At 50.2% G+C, this 14,978-nt stretch overlaps 1 protein-coding gene across 3 annotated transcripts; it reads left to right on the forward strand.

Moving 5' to 3' along the window:
• The first annotated feature begins 363 nt into the window (after window positions 1–363).
• On the forward strand, window positions 364–11,180 carry CD40 (CD40 molecule). Of its 3 annotated transcripts, XM_081561075.1 has the most exons (10): window positions 1,761–1,872; window positions 3,475–3,606; window positions 3,847–3,925; window positions 4,250–4,375; window positions 4,650–4,796; window positions 5,153–5,246; window positions 8,079–8,140; window positions 9,810–9,896; window positions 10,001–10,029; window positions 10,493–11,180. In XM_081561075.1, the coding sequence occupies exons 2-10, from the start codon at window positions 3,514–3,516 to the stop codon at window positions 10,649–10,651; spliced, it is 876 nt and encodes a 291-aa protein (XP_081417201.1). In that variant the 5' UTR covers window positions 1,761–1,872; window positions 3,475–3,513; the 3' UTR covers window positions 10,652–11,180. The 3 variants fall into 3 exon arrangements, with proteins under 3 accessions (XP_081417202.1, XP_081417204.1, XP_081417201.1); XM_081561076.1 differs by lacking the exons at window positions 1,761–1,872; window positions 3,475–3,606 and adding an exon at window positions 364–483 and having other exon boundaries at window positions 9,810–9,908; XM_081561078.1 differs by lacking the exons at window positions 1,761–1,872; window positions 3,475–3,606 and adding an exon at window positions 364–483.
• Window positions 11,181–14,978: the final 3,798 nt, after the last annotated feature.

Genomic DNA, 14,978 nt, shown 5'->3' on the forward strand with positions numbered 1-14,978 from the left:
GGGTGGGGGAGTCTTCTCAACACCCATAGGGATCTCTTTCCACGCCCTTCGCCTCTCTCCCAACCCCTCATCCCCATCCCCAGAAAGCGGCGGCCTCCCTCCTGCTCGGCCTTTGTAGTCCCAGGGGGCGGCGGGGGGGAATTCCCAAGAAGAGCTCTCCTTGGAACCATGCCTTCCCCCCTTCTCCCTGCTTTCTCCCCCAAAGCGCGTCCCTAAACTCCTTGGGGAATTAGACTCCCCGGGAATGTCCTGGGGGAAATCCCAGGGAGGTGTGTCTCCGGGAGCTCCGCCCCCCCCGCCAGCGAGGCTGGCTGCGATTGGTCCCCGAAGACCCCGCTTCTTTCCTGGGCGGGCCCCCGGGCCGGGACAGGGGAACTGGAAGCGGCCAAGTCCCTGCGCGCTCTCCTCCCGCCGCTCGGCTCTCACCTCGCCATGGTTCGTCTGCCACTGCAGTGTCTCTTCTGGGGCTGCTTTCTGACCGCCGTAAGTTGAAATTCCGTTCCGACCAGAGGCGGGAATTGGAGATTAGAGAGTAGGGAATGGGAAAAGAAGCGATACTTAAGGCAGGGACCTTCTGAGCTGATTTTGGGGTGGGGGTGTGGAAGCTGAGAAAGGTACCCGGGGTCATGGCTGTATGAGATGGGCTGTTTCTCTCTCCTCCCAGGCTGGGGGGTCCCAGGTGGCCCACAGAGGGCGCCTAGTGGGGTCGCCGCAGGAAACGCCTAGCCAGCGCAGATGAGGTTGGGGGTTTCGGCAGCCTTAAGCCTTTATCTGGTCAAAAAACTGGAGCCTGGGTCTGCCTCGAAGGCTGACCCCAAAGAGACCGTGAGGGGTTTCAGAAGTGAGAAGGGAGGCCAGCCAAGGGAAGAGGCGGGTTTGGCCTGTTTCCTGTCTCTTTCCCATTGTGGATAGACGCCAGCCTCTGTGAGTGGTTATCACCTCCTTGCCAGCTGGGGTGGCCTTCTTCCAGGGCATCTTGCCGGAGCAAGGGATGAGGGCAGAGGCCCAGGTGCTTCTGTGAGACGGCAAGGAGCTTTTAACATTCCCACTCCAGAACCAAATCCTGGTGATCCTCCCCCACGCTCAACATAGGAGGGATACCCAAGGCTGTGTCCCTGCCCCCTGAATTTAAGGTGACATAGGGGACTCTCGGGGGAACTGAACAGTTCAGGGGACCATGAAAGGGCTGGGAGACCAGCAGGGGTTTCTCTAGGTACCAGAAGGGCTCAGATATGCCCAACCAAGCATATCTCCGGGATTTTCAGAGTTCCACACTTGACACGCTTCTAGTTTAAATTTATTTTTGTAGTTCCTCATTCTGGAGGCTGGGAATCCCCCAAGTACCTGACACTGCCATCCCCACCCCTTTGGTCTCCCCCTAACTTTCAAGGGCTGTACTTTCTGGCGTGAAGGTAGGACAGGAATGACCCATGATGTAGGGGGTCAGCAGCAAGGGAAGAGATGCTGTGGGGAAGCTGCTCTGGCCCCAGCACTTTCATTTTCAGCCTAAGCAATGGCTCTTAGGGAGAAAGGAGGCAGGAAGGGGGCTCTTGGAGGAAGTGGAGGAAAAGCCAGCAGGGATAGGGTGAAGGGTGGTCTGGGCTTCTCAAGAGCGAAGTCCCCATTTTAGCTCCAGGTGGAGACTAGGCTGTGACAACAATATCGGGCTATTTATTGACAGCTTCCTGTGTGTCAGGCTCTGAGCAGAATACTTTACATGCATTCTTGGTCTGATTTCTTCCAACTCCCCCATTATACAGATGAGCAAACTGAGGCTCAGAGAGAGAAAATGGCTTGCCCCAATCCACTTAGCTAGGTGGAACCTGCCGATAAATCTACATCTGCCTGATTCCTGAGCCAGCCTCTCAGATGGTGAGAGTCTCCAAGCCTTGTTCCTGTGCTCCCATGTGTCAGAAGGATCAAAACTGTGAAGTGGGAACTGGGGATTTGACACATTTTCAGAGGCTGTATTTCTTATATGTTTGAAAATGGCATAGAGGACTTTAATTGCTGTGGGAGTGTGGGGGGAAAGTCCATGGGCTTGTGGGGAGAATGTTCACGGCATGGTGTGTTGTGATGTGATGGTGAGAGCAGTAACCTTTGCTGTTTCCTTCCCTGCTTGGGATAAGATACACTTCTGTAAGTAATTTGCACCCCCAGGTTGAATGAGAGCCACCAGTTAGGTAGGATCCTGGTATCCAGGGTGCTGGGCAACCCAGCAGATACTTATATATGTATGATAATTAAAAGTGCCATTTAATGAGCACTTACTATGTTCTGGACACTATACCAGGCCATATTCATCCATTCTTTCACATCTTCACAACCTAATCTGTGCATGCATGCATGCTAAATTGCTTCAGTTGACTCTTTGTGACACCATGGATTGTAGCCCGCCAGGCTCCTCTGTCCATGGGATTCTCCAGGCAGGAACACTGGAGTGAGCTGCCATATCCTCCTGCAGAGGATCTTCCTGACCCAGGGATCAAACCCATGTCTCTTATGTCTCCTGTATTGGGAGGCAGATTCTTAACCACTAGGGCCACCTAGGAAGTCCTAATTTGTGGGGCAGGCATTATTTCTCCCATTTTAGAGTTGTAGAAACTGAAGATAAGAGAGGCAAAATAACTAGTTTTTAAATGTTACAAAGTCAAGACTGGAGCTTTAAGCTGCTTGACCCTTAAAAGTGTTCTTTTCACTGGCTGTTCCCAAAGTATGAGATGATTTTAGAGAGCATGTGGTTGCTGTTGTTTAGTTGCTAAGTCACGTCAACTCTTCGGCAACCCCATGCGGATGTAGAATTAACAACATAGATTCACCTTGCAGTTCTGTTTAAAATCCTTTTCATTTTTTCAAGAAGGAAGTTGCTGGAGCTAGAATATAGTTAATACCTCTCAAATGCCTTCTAATCCTCCTTTTAAAACAAAAATCAGGAGCAGGCCTGAGGTAGAGGGCTGTCAGTAAGCAAAGCAATCAGCTATGGTTTAATGACATTGTTTTGTTTCTGCTGAATTTATTTTTAGGGTTGCCTTTTATTTATGAGAAGTGATACTAGGTTTTCTCTCATGGCAATGCTATGAGGTTTACCTTGAAAATAAATGTATTTAAATGAACAAGAAGTCATGAATAGCATGGGTGGTACCTGGATGTAGTGACAATAATGCAGGTGAGACCCACATTGATGGAGAGAGGGAGTATTGAGACTGGAGTTCTCATTTGGATTCTATCACTGTGTGACCTTGGGCAAGTGAATCAGCCTTTCTGGTCCCCAGTCTCATCACCTGTGAAGTGAAAGAGTTGGATTTTATCCTTCCAGCTGCTCCATCCTGTATTTCATGAGGGAGGGGTTGGATGATCAGATGATGAGAGAATGGAGGGAGAAAACATGATGAGGCTTGGAGAGGGGAAGAGGGTGGAGAGCAAAAGAATAGAAGGAAGAGGCCAAATGCTAAATATAGCCCCCATTTGGACTAGGACCAGCTGGAGTCAGCCAGCTTCAGGACTCCAGGGTAGATGTTGGAGTCCTCATGTGCTCTTGCGTCTCTGGGGAGAGGAAAGACTCAGCCGTCAAGCCAAAAGGAAGATCTGTTTAGTTCAATGAATACTGTGAGTTAACAGCGCAATTACTTTGTAAAATATCAGAATGGTTCTCTGGGTACCTTTGTCATCATACTAGTTGGCGGTTTAGTTAAAAACAAATGCAACATATAATACACAGGCCCCGTTTTTCTGCTTTGTACTTCCACTTTGGTTCTAACCTCTGTCCTGGCTGATTTGCACCTGTCTGCCAAGGAGGCTGCATCTGAGATTTCAAGATCCCTTCAAATCACCCAATTCTTTTTTTAGGTCCACCCAGAACCAGCCACTGCTTGTGGAGAAAACCAATACCCAGTGAACAGTCATTGCTGTGATTTGTGCCCGCCTGGTGAGACGCCAACCCTCTAGCCCCACATGGGACCTGTCTTGGTCTGCTGGCAGATGCAGATCTCATGTGTCAACTATAAGCTCATGTCTCAGACGACCCCTGGGATTCCCTGTCCCTGCCCCAGGATGTTCTGACCTTCCTCTCTGCTGACCCAGAACTAGGGTTCCTATTTCATCTGTATCCTGTACCAGAGTATGAAGGCTGGAAGGCTCTGGGACTGTCCTCTTTGAATCCTCCTCCCTAAAGCCCAGCCTTACCACTTTTCAATTAAGTGTCTGACTCATTGGGTTGGCTGGAGCGCCCTCATTTCTTGATGTTTTCCAGGACAGAAACTGGTGAATGACTGCACAGAGGTCAGCAAAACAGAATGCCAGTCCTGCAGTAAAGGCGAATTCCTGTCCACCTGGAACAGAGAGAAATACTGTCACGAGCACAGATACTGCAACCCCAGTGCGTGGGCTGTGGGGGAAGGGGCCCTTGGGAGCCAGGCTGATATTCCAGCTCATTCCTGACAGTACAGCCATCCTGGCTTTTTTTTTTTTTTTAAATAGCCAGGGTCTGTTCTGATTGGTTAGAGTCTGGGTTGTCTTGGTTATTACCTAATTTGATTGCCATCCCTGCTAGGAAGAAGGTCTAAGAGAAAAGACCAGGAAATATGAAGATCAGGGGCCCCCAGATCATGGCCAGTAAGGGGTTCCCATCCTTCCTTCCTGTCTCTGCACAGACTTAGGGCTCCGGATCCAGAGCGAGGGCACCTTGAATACAGACACCACTTGTGTGTGTGATGAAGGCCAACACTGTACCAGTCATACCTGCGAAAGTTGCACGCCCCACAGCTTGTGTTTCCCTGGCTTCGGGGTCAAGCGGATCGGTAAGTGGCTTGTCTGGGAATCAGCTCTAGAGGCAGGAGAGAGGAGGCAAGGGCCCAAGGAGAGGGGCTAGGCAGCGGGCACTCTGTCCCAGAGGCGGAGAGACCAACTACGTTGATATCTCCACCTTAGTGGGTTGGAAACGGAACCTTTGCCTTCTGCCTCCCACTGTGGGCATCGGCCTCAGGAGGGCCATGGGAGAAGCCTTCTTGGGGGCTGCCTGCAGCAAGGGAAGGTGTGTGCTGCGGGGATAAGTGCTCTGAAGCAGGATGCTTTTCTGGTCCTGCCTGCCCACCGGTCCCCCTGAGAGCCAGACAGGGGTCCACTGTGATGATTAATGCCTCCTCCTCCCCCTCAGCTACAGGGGTTTCGGATACCATCTGTGAACCCTGCCCGGTCGGCTTCTTCTCCAATGTGTCATCTGCTTTTGAAAAGTGTCACCCTTGGACAAGGTATAAGGACTCATCCCTTGTGTTTCCTGCCCCAAGAGGGGCATGGGACCCGCTTCCCTTCTCTCTGGCCACCAGTCCTTTGGTCCCCGCTCCCCATGTCCACACACACTCACACACCTGTAGAAGGTCTCGAGGGACCCCACGGCCGACCAGACAGACACTTTCGGCGTTTCTTGCCTGCTCTCTCGGTGGTAATAGACACCGCTGACCTCCGATCTTTGGTGAAATTCTCCCTCCTTGAGGGGGCACAGTGACACCTCTCTTTCCTTGTACCCCTCTCAGCCGCTCCTTCCTCCTCCTGAACTGGTTTTCTAGGCCCTTGTTGTTATAGGCTCTAGTTTCCCCTCACTTTGCCCGCCTCCCCTGGACCCATCTTTTCCATATCCCTGGCTTCGGCTACTATCCCCCTTCAATCGTTCTCCATCACCATCTGTCTAGGTTTGTCTCCTAGGTCCCAGATGTCATATCTACCTGCCAAGGGTACACCTCCTTGGAGGCGAGCCATGGGCACCTGCCTGCTCCCTTCACTTGCTGTGACAGGTGCAAGCATGCCTCTGGACACCTGTTGCAGGGTCACCCTCCCCCACCAAATCAGTCACTAGGTCCTGTCTGTCTAACCTTCCAAATGTTTTGGGACTCTTCCTCCTCTCTAATCTCCACTGTCACCACCTTAGTTTGGATCTCATCACTGTGGTCTGGATGATGCTATAGCCTCCTCACCGGCCTCCCTGCCTCTATCCTCTCCCTTTCAGCTGGTTCTCCATCCCTTTGCCAAAGTAAGCTTTCCACCATTCTCTTCAGAGCGTGGCACTCCCTGTTTAAAATGCTCCGTGGCTCTCTGCGCCTTTGGGATGAAACCCCGACTCCTCTGCACAGCCTCCGACCTCCCAGCTCCATCTCTTGATCTCTTCCTGACATCATGTTGCTTGCAATTCCCTCAACACACTGTTCGTTCTCTTGCATCAAACTCTTCTGCCTGGAATACGCTTAACCACATGATTGATTAAGGTTTTTTTTTTAACGTTTAATTTGAAAAAATGAGTAAGACAGGCGTGAGGACAGAAGGCACAAAAGGGCCAATAGTGGTACGTCCCTTTGTCCCCCTCAGCCATCCTGCAGCCACTGGACCATGTTTGTCCTTCCAGAGGTTCTCTGCACAAACAAAGGCACACACATGCAAACGGATCTTTCACACAAATAGTAGCATCCCGTATATACTTTGTTTACTGTCTGCCTGTCTCCAGTAGGTGGCAAACTCCTGAACTATAGAGGTGATCTTTTTTTCTTCCATGGATGCATCCCTTATGCTCCAAACAGTGCCTGCTGCATAGTACATGCTCAATAAATCTTTACTGATAAATGTTGACTGAGAAAGGGAGGCACCTTGGGTTGGTAGAACCAGAGCACTGGGTTCCAAACTCACTCAGCTTAGAAAGGGTATGACCATGTGGAACTGTGACCCTCATCTGAGCCTTGGTGTCCTCATTTGGAAAATGAGAATGACCTTCATTTCATAAGGGTCGAGGAAAAGACATGTAAATGTGTTTCAAAAACTCTTAAGCACTCTTCTCATATATGTGCTTTCTTTGAAGCTTCTCTTCCCTGCATTAGATGTTTTGTCCTTTGCGATGTCCTTCTCTGTCCATCCCTTCCCATTCCTCCTGGGAACCACCTTGGTCCAAGTCTTCATCATCTCATGTGTGACCTGGGCAATGGCCTCCTGGCGAGCCATTTTTCTGTCATTTCTCCTCCCAGGAGATCTTTGGCCATAAATCCTCTCGCACCTTAAGTCATCTGGTTGGCTGCCGACGTGATCCACTGGCTGAATCCAGTTGAAAGCTTCATGGCTGATTAGTGATATGGTTCTAAAGACCCAGTTTTCCAGAGTTTCCTTACACCATCTGGCTCATCACCCACCTAATCCTTCGTATTATGTTGTCCTGCTTAAAGAGAATATGTTGTCATTGTCGTTCAGTCGCTAAGTTGTGTCCAACTCCTTTGCAGCCCCACAGCCTGTAGCCCGCCAGGCTCCTCTGTCCGTGGGATTTCCCAGACAAGAACACTGGAGTGGGTTGCCATTTCCTTCTCCAGAGGATCTGCTCCACCCAGGGACTGAACCTGTGTCTCTTGCCTTGCAGGTGGATTCTTTACCACTGAGCCACCTGGCATGCCCTAAATATACTGATGTTCTAAATTTTACATCCCTCAAGGGCCCACTGAGATCTAACTTCCCCAGGGAAGTCTTTCTGGATGACTCTCAAACCAGAGATTCTCAACTGAGCAGTTTTCTCCCCCACGGGACATGTGACAATATTTGGAGATATTTTGGTTCTCATGACTGGGGAGGAGGATGCTACTGGCCTCTAGTGGGTAGAGGCCAGGGACGCTGCCAAACATCCTACGGTATTCAGGACAGTCCCCACCACAGAAGAAAAATTATGTGGCCCCTGGACATCAGTGGTGCCAAATTTGAGCAGGCCCCTCATCCTTGCATTCCAGCCACTGTGGATTCTGTCTCCTCCACTCTGAACCGTACCCAGTTCACGTGCAGTTGGCACTCATCAGAGGCTTTCTATCCTCACTCCTTCACGACGTACCATCGTCTTTCCTCTGTACTCACGAGTTCTGTGCAGAGTCTGTGTCGTTCCCATAACACCCAGCACAGGAGAGTGCACATAATATACGCTCATGAACCTGGACTTGTTGGTTGTTGGCTGTCTCCCTCTGGGGTTGGAAATCTCATGATTGGGGAAACTCAGTGTCTCTTTCTGTGTGTGTGTGTGTGTGTGTGTCTGCATGTGCACGTATGTGTGTACTTGTGTCTGTACACAGCTGCGAGAGAAAAGGCCTGGTGGAACAACATGCGGGGACGAACAAGACAGATGTTGTCTGCGGTAAGTCTTGGATAGCGGGCCCCAGCAGCAGGCTAAGAAGGTGGGGAGCTGGGGGGAGACTGGGGTGCCCGGAAGCACTGGTGGGGAAAGAGAGAGGGGAGGTTAAAGCAAGAGGAGGAGGCAGTTTGGAATTGTGGCAACCCAGCTCTGCCGCTTATCTGTGGAGCCTGGGCAAGTCACTCCCTCTCTCTGAGCCTCAGTTTCTTCATCTGTCAAATGGGATAATACCACCTCCGCTAATAGGGCAGTATAAATACCTGGCATGGGCTCAGGCATTTTGGAGGCGCCCCCTCAGTGCTGTTTTGCCACCCTGCACATTGAGGACCAGCATTTGTGACACTGTTTCCTCTCAGGGCCTAAGTTCTTTTTTTTTTTGGCCGCACCACATGGCTTGCAGAATCTCAGTTCCCTGACCAAGAATTGAATCCTGGCCGTAGCAGTGAAAGCGTGGAATCCTAACCTCTAGGCCACCAGGGACCTCAGTTTTGATTTTAGAACGAGGAGGTGATTTACAGCACAGATCACAGACTCAAATAACTAAAGGGATTAGGCAGGATCCGGTTAATGAGTGAAAAAGATCAGGGATAAGAAAAAGACACTCTGCTTTTCCTTAAAATTCACTTTCCTCTTGGCAGGGTTGGGACTGGGGTGAGGTGAGGGAGGCACTCGCCTTGCACACAATATTTAAGGGGGCACCAGAAAAATGCTGTCATCAAGATAGATATTTGAGGCAATATTTAAAAAAATAAAAATTACTGTGAGAACTCCATAACAAATAGAATAGCAACATTTTAAATAAAGATAGGCTCCAACCCTGTATTTGTACAACCCAGCCTCACATGCCTCACCATAATCCCAGCTCCAGTTCCAATAAAACTTTATTTAAAAACAGGCAGCTAGCCTGTGGGCCAGAGTTTGCTGATGTGATTTTTCAAAACGTGACATTAAAATATGACTTATTTGGGACTTCCCTGGCAGTCCAGTGGTTAAGACTCTGCACTTCCTATGCAGCAGACACGGGTTCGATCCCTGGCCAGGGAACTAGGATCCCATATGCTATGTGGCATGGCCAAAAAAATATGACTTATCTTGATCATTGAGCTTTTGGGTGTCCCCTTCAGTTTTGTCCTGAGGCAGTGCTTCATTGGTCTTACTTTAGTCCTTACCACGCCTCTGGGCTTTTTTTCCAGTTTCCCATGTAGAATAGAGACTTAGGCACAAGAAAGACTTTCCCTTCCCCTCCATTCTTCTATAACAATGGCAAGGGTGCAGATGTCAGTGAGGCTGGGCCTTGGTATTGGGCAAAGAGTAGGGAGGGGTGGGCAGTGTGGTGAGCTGGTAGCAGCAACTTTCACCACTCAGTTCTGGGCGATGAGTGGTAGGTGGGCTGCTGGCCCACTGGGGCTGGATCTTCCAAATTTGAGAAATCAGATACCTAAAGTTTAAATGTGCAATCTCCCAATTTTAAAATGTTGGCAAATATTATAAATTAAAAAAAAAATGCCAGTCACACTAAAGACATCTGCTGGTCACATTTCTACCAGGGGCCATGTGTTTGAAATTTCTGATCTAGATGAGGTTAGACACTGAAGGAGTTTAGAGTCCAGCAAAGCGCAGCAGCTTTGGGCAAAAAGGTGGGGAGCCACGGCTCAAGTCCTGCTCTCTCCAGGTTTCCAGAGTCGGATAAGGACCTTGGTGGTGATCCCCATCATGATGGGAGTCCTGTTTGCTGTCCTGTTGGTATCTGCCTGTATCAGTGAGTCCCCAGGTGGGGAGGTGATGGGGCAGGGGGGACAGTTGACGGGTCACCTGTTTACTGATCTGGCCTTGCCGACCCCCCTTCCTTTTTTTTTTCTCTAGGGAACATGACCAAGAAGCGGCAGGCTAAGGTAGGTCAGCCAGGGGAACAGTCTAAGACGGGAAAGAAAGACTGATTCATTGTTGCCTAAATGGCAACAAAATTGAGGCAGGGCCAGTCCCCTCCCCCTCCTCTGGGCTTGGGGCTTCTCCCCTTTTCTCCTTTTTTCTTCTCCCAAGCTCACCGTCCCCCAGAGCTTCCCCAGCACCACTGGCAAAGTCTGACATTTACTCTTCTTTCCCGGGAGAGCCGCATCTTCCGAGCCTTGGTGTGGGGTCCAGGAGTGGGTGATGGAAGAATATTTCCTTAACCCGCGGGCTCCTCTTACGGAAGCTTTGTGACAGCCTCGCTGTGGCCAGCAGGGGGCAGGACGCACCTATGGAATCAGCACTGACCCCTGGTTTGGGAAAGGGAAAAGGGGCGAGGGGTGGGATGGCTTCCAGGGAAGCGCTCAGAAGTGTTGCTAGGGGCAACCCCAAGCCTTGTCTCCCCAGGCCCTGCACCCTATGGCTGAAAGGCAGGATCCCGTGGAGACGGAGGATTTTCACGGCCCCCACCCGCCTCCTCCGGTGCAGGAGACCTTACGCTGGTGTCAGCCGGTCGCCCAGGAGGATGGCAAAGAGAGCCGCATCTCCGTGCAGGAGCGAGAATGAGGTTGTGGGTGCCCAGGGGCATGGCAGCCCGGGCACCTGGACACGAACCTGGGGCTGCTGCTGCGGGGGAGGGCGACAGCCGCCATCTGCCTGCACCCCTGCAGCCCAGAAACAGTTCACCTTGGGGCGCCTTTCACCCCAGCCCTGGAGCCCGTTCAATCTACCAACCTGCTTTTAACGATGGTAACAAAACTTTGGAGAGGACATACAATAATATCCACCAGACCTTCCACCCCAGCAAGCGGTTCATTGCTGACAGATGTCATTCGGCGGCTGCTCTGAGCCCAGGAGGCATATACATGGATATGCATTGCTGCCGGAGTCCAGCTCCAGCTGGTCCAGGGTTCCCTCAGGAAGGATGGCGTTGGCGATGCGCAATGAGAAGACACAGCGAGTCCTGGTGTTTCCAAGTGTCTTCTGACTTTATTGTTTTTAAGACAGTTTTTATATCTTTAGTTGTATTTTTTAAAGAATATAGGCACAGCAGATTATGACAAAGAATTCATTAACAAAAAGTTTTAAAGCAAAACCTGTTTTTCTATAATCTATCTTACGCCTTGAGCCCAACAAAAAGGAATGTGGTCCCATACAGTCATGGTACAGCAAGCTGAAACAATGTAGTACAAAGGTCAGTTCTTAGCAAAAATCACCAGCTAAATTAACAATTGTCTTATTATTTGTATTAAAGCTAAACTTTTATTTTTATAAGTTTTTAACTATCATACTTTCATTACACAGGCTAAATATGTTAAGAGCAAAAACACAGTGAGTAAATATAGACTAAGTAACAGTTTTATAAAGCAATATTTCTTATATTTCCTAATAAGCCTTTTTCCTACAAAGAGCTCTGTACCTATTGGGGCTTTTGTGTGTTAGGCTCTCAATGCTGTTTATTGTTAAGGAGTAGTCATGCACATTAGCTCCAAAGGCACAGGTATATTTATTAAGTAAACCAGTATGCCAGCAAGAAGAATTTAGATTAATATACTCCATATCCTAGACAATCCCATCAGGGTGCCACCGTTTTTTAGGGGCCTTGTCGATTGAGGTTTTAGATTGATCTATATTGGAAAAGAATCAGGAAAAGGCCTTTTACCTAAGTCATAGAAAATAAGAAGAGGTCTATTGTAGCAAACATCAGAAAGACAGACGTCATCTTTAAGGTGAGCGCTGAGGCAGCCTCCTGAGAATCCCTGAGGCCTGAGAAGCCGTGCTCAATCAGTCCTCTTCCTCATGACTCTGTCATGGGTGGGATCTCGTGGGCTGGCTCCCAGCACATCGCAGTATTGTTTGTAACAGTGAGCAACTGGAAACTGCTTAACTGTCCATCACCAGGGGACTGGCTAAATAAAACTGTACTGTATTTATGCAACAGATCCTAAAAACACTGTCATGGTGGGGGGCGGGGGGAGTAGGTTGCAGAATGGTGGGCACAGAAACTTTTTCTTTAAAGCATGTAACCCAAACCAGGTGGCTCAGTGCTAAAGCATCCGCCTCCCAATGCAGGAGATGCAAGAGATGTGGGTTCAATCCCTGGGAAGATCCAAATGGCAACCCACTCACTCCAGTGTTCTTGCCTGGAGAATTCCATGGACAGAGGAGCTTGGTGGGCTATAGTCCATGGGGTTGCAAAGAGTGGGACGTGACTGAGCACACACAACAATCCAAAACAATATGATATATCACCTACAGATACGTATATAAACACAGTGTGTTATACATGTAGGTATAAACGGGGGTCCCAGAAGGACACACAGAACTCGCACAGCTCGAAGAATTGTACTGTCTCAGTTAGGGAAGGAGGGTCTGCGAGAGGGTTGGTTCAAGAAAGATTTGACTTTCCCATAATGTTTCATTTCCCCCCACAAAGAAGAGTGAATTCACATACTGCTTATGTAATTAAAAAGTCATCAAACATGTATAAAGAAAAGTGGGGGTGGACATGCTGGGTGACATGAGCTGCTTCACATGCTGTCAGGCTTTCAGAATTAGGGCGCTTTCTGAGCATAAATAAGAAAAGTCCCCAGGCCGCGGCCTCTCCAGGGTGGGTTCCACGTGCCCTCACATTTTGCACCCTGTTTGCAAAGGGGTTTCCCCATGTGATTCACATTCTCGACAATAGCCTTTGGGGCAGGCAGGGCCAACATCCCCCTATGTCTTTATCGGAGGTGGAAATGGAGGCTCAGAGGGGTGAAGTAATTTACAGGCACACAGCAGTTCAGAGCGGTGCCCCTCAGAGCACCCCTTCCTGGTCCTGGGCTGCCTCTCCCAGCCCTGCCTGCTCTTCGGAGCCTACATCTGTGGCCCCTTCCCAGGGAGCTCCCTGGCTTCCCACCTCCTTTGACCTCCCAAATGCCATAGGAGCCTCTGACGGCTTCTTGGTCAGATGGTGCCCCCTTCCCCCTAAGCAGTATCTGGGGATAAAAATAAACCGTCCTGTTCTCTTTTCCTGCTGTGCCAACTGAGGGGGAGCCTAGCCAGGAGGAGCAGCAGATGGAGTGGGAGCAGAGGGGAGGGGAGGGGGGAAGTTGTAGGGCAAGAAGGAGAAGGAAGGAGATTGCAAAGCCCCAGCACAAAGACTCCTGCTGGAGATGGGGCTGGGCTGGTTTAACCCAGGGATCTCACTGCCCCTTGCCCACCCCCCATCCGTGAGAAGCTGCTTTGGATTTCCCAACCTGCCTGCTGCCTGGAAGGTGGGGGTGGAGAGGGCTTGTCCCCAATGGAGGCTGTGAGGGCAGCTGGGAGCCCGGAGAGGGGCACCTGGCTTGGCAACCTTCCCAGGAGAGAACCATTTGGAGGCACCAGGGGGAGCCGTCTGGTTCAGAAAGCAGGGCAAAGTGGTGGTGGGGGGTGTGTGGGCTGGGGGGAGGGGAGCCCTGGGCCCTCACCTTTATCCCCTGCCGAGAGTCCAGGGAAGCCCTGGTGGCTCAGTGGTAAATAAACTGCCTGCCAAGCAGGAGACAAAGGTTTGATCCCTGGGTCAGAAAGATCTGGAGAAGGAAATGTATTCTTGCCCGGGTAATCTTGTGGACAGAGGACCCTGGAGGGTTACAGTCCATGGGGCTGCAAAAGACTTGGACACGACCTAGTGACTAAAACAACAACAGAGTCTAAAAGCTAGTGCTACTTCTGTACAGGACAGTATGGCAGAAAGAGACTAAAGACTCAAGTCTGCCACCTATTGTCTGTGTGACCTCAGGTAGGTCACACTCACTTTTTATGGTCTCAGGTTGCTCATCTGGCAAATGGAGACAATATGATGGACAGATGCTATGGATGCCTCCTTCGATCTCTCCTAGTCACTGGTTCTCAGTCTCAAGCATGTATCAGAACCACCTATAAGACCTGTCATTAATAAAAGACAGATTGCTGGGCTCCGCCGCCTGTGTTTCTGATTCAGTATCTTTGGGATGTGGCCCAAGACTGTGCGTTTCTACAGGTTTCCCAGGTGATGCTGCAGGTCCAGGGGTCACACTTCGAGAACGACCACCCTCGGCATTCACATTTCTTGCTGAGCAGTCGGTTTCCTATTGCAAGCTCTTGGGGTTTTCCTTGGTTTTCAAAACAGGCTTGGTGCAGGTGTAGGGCAGGCAAGATGCAGCTGGGTGAGCAAATGCCCTGAATGTGTGCATGCGTGCTCAGTCGCACCAGTCGTGTCTGACTCTTTGCGACCCCATGGACTGTAGCCCTCCAGGCTCCTCTGTCCATGGGATTCTCCAGGCAAGAATACTACAGTGGGTTGCCGTGACCCTCCTCCAGGAGATCTTCCTGACCCAGGGATCAAACCCGCATCTCTTACATAATGCCCTGAATCAGTTCAGTTCAGTCACTCAGTCGTGTCCGACTCTTGGCGACCCCATGAATTGCAGCACGCCAGGCCTCCCTGTCCATCACCATCTCCCAGAGTCTACCCAAACCCATGTTCATCGAGTCGGTGATGCCATCCAACCATCTCATCCTCTGTCGTCCCCTTCTCCTCCCGCCCCCAATCCTACCCAGCATTAGGGTCTTTTCCAATGAGTCAACCCTTCGCATGAGGTGGCCAAAGTATTGGAGTTTCAGCTTCAACATCAGACCTTCCAATGAATACCCAGGATTGATCTCCTTTAGGATGGATTGATTGGATCTCCTTGCAGTCCAAGGGACTCTCAAGAGTCTTCTCCAACACCACAGTTCAAAAGCATCAATTCTTCGGCGCTCAGCTTTCTTCACCGTCCAACTCTCACATCCATACATGACCATTGGAAAAACCGTAGCCTTGACTAGATGGACTTTTGTTGGCAAAGTAATGTCTCTGCTTTTAAATATGCTATCTAGGTTGGCCATA

The sequence above is a fragment of the Giraffa tippelskirchi genome, chromosome 13 (assembly GCF_054371585.1).
Source record: "Giraffa tippelskirchi isolate mGirTip1 chromosome 13, T2T-mGirTip1v1.2.pri, whole genome shotgun sequence".
NCBI lineage: Eukaryota > Metazoa > Chordata > Mammalia > Artiodactyla > Giraffidae > Giraffa > Giraffa tippelskirchi.

What these genes read in the sequence shown, in the direction of transcription:
- CD40 (XM_081561075.1), top strand. Translation starts at nt 3,514, where the DNA reads ATGTTGGAGTCCTCATGTGCTCTTGCGTCTCTGGGGAGAGGAAAGACT. An exon ending in CTTCGGGGTCAAGCGGATCG is followed by an intron (nt 4,797 to 5,152) that starts GTAAGTGGCTTG and finishes CCTCCCCCTCAG; the next exon opens with CTACAGGGGTTTCGGATACC. An exon ending in AAGTGTCACCCTTGGACAAG is followed by an intron (nt 5,247 to 8,078) that starts GTATAAGGACTC and finishes GTCTGTACACAG; the next exon opens with CTGCGAGAGAAAAGGCCTGG.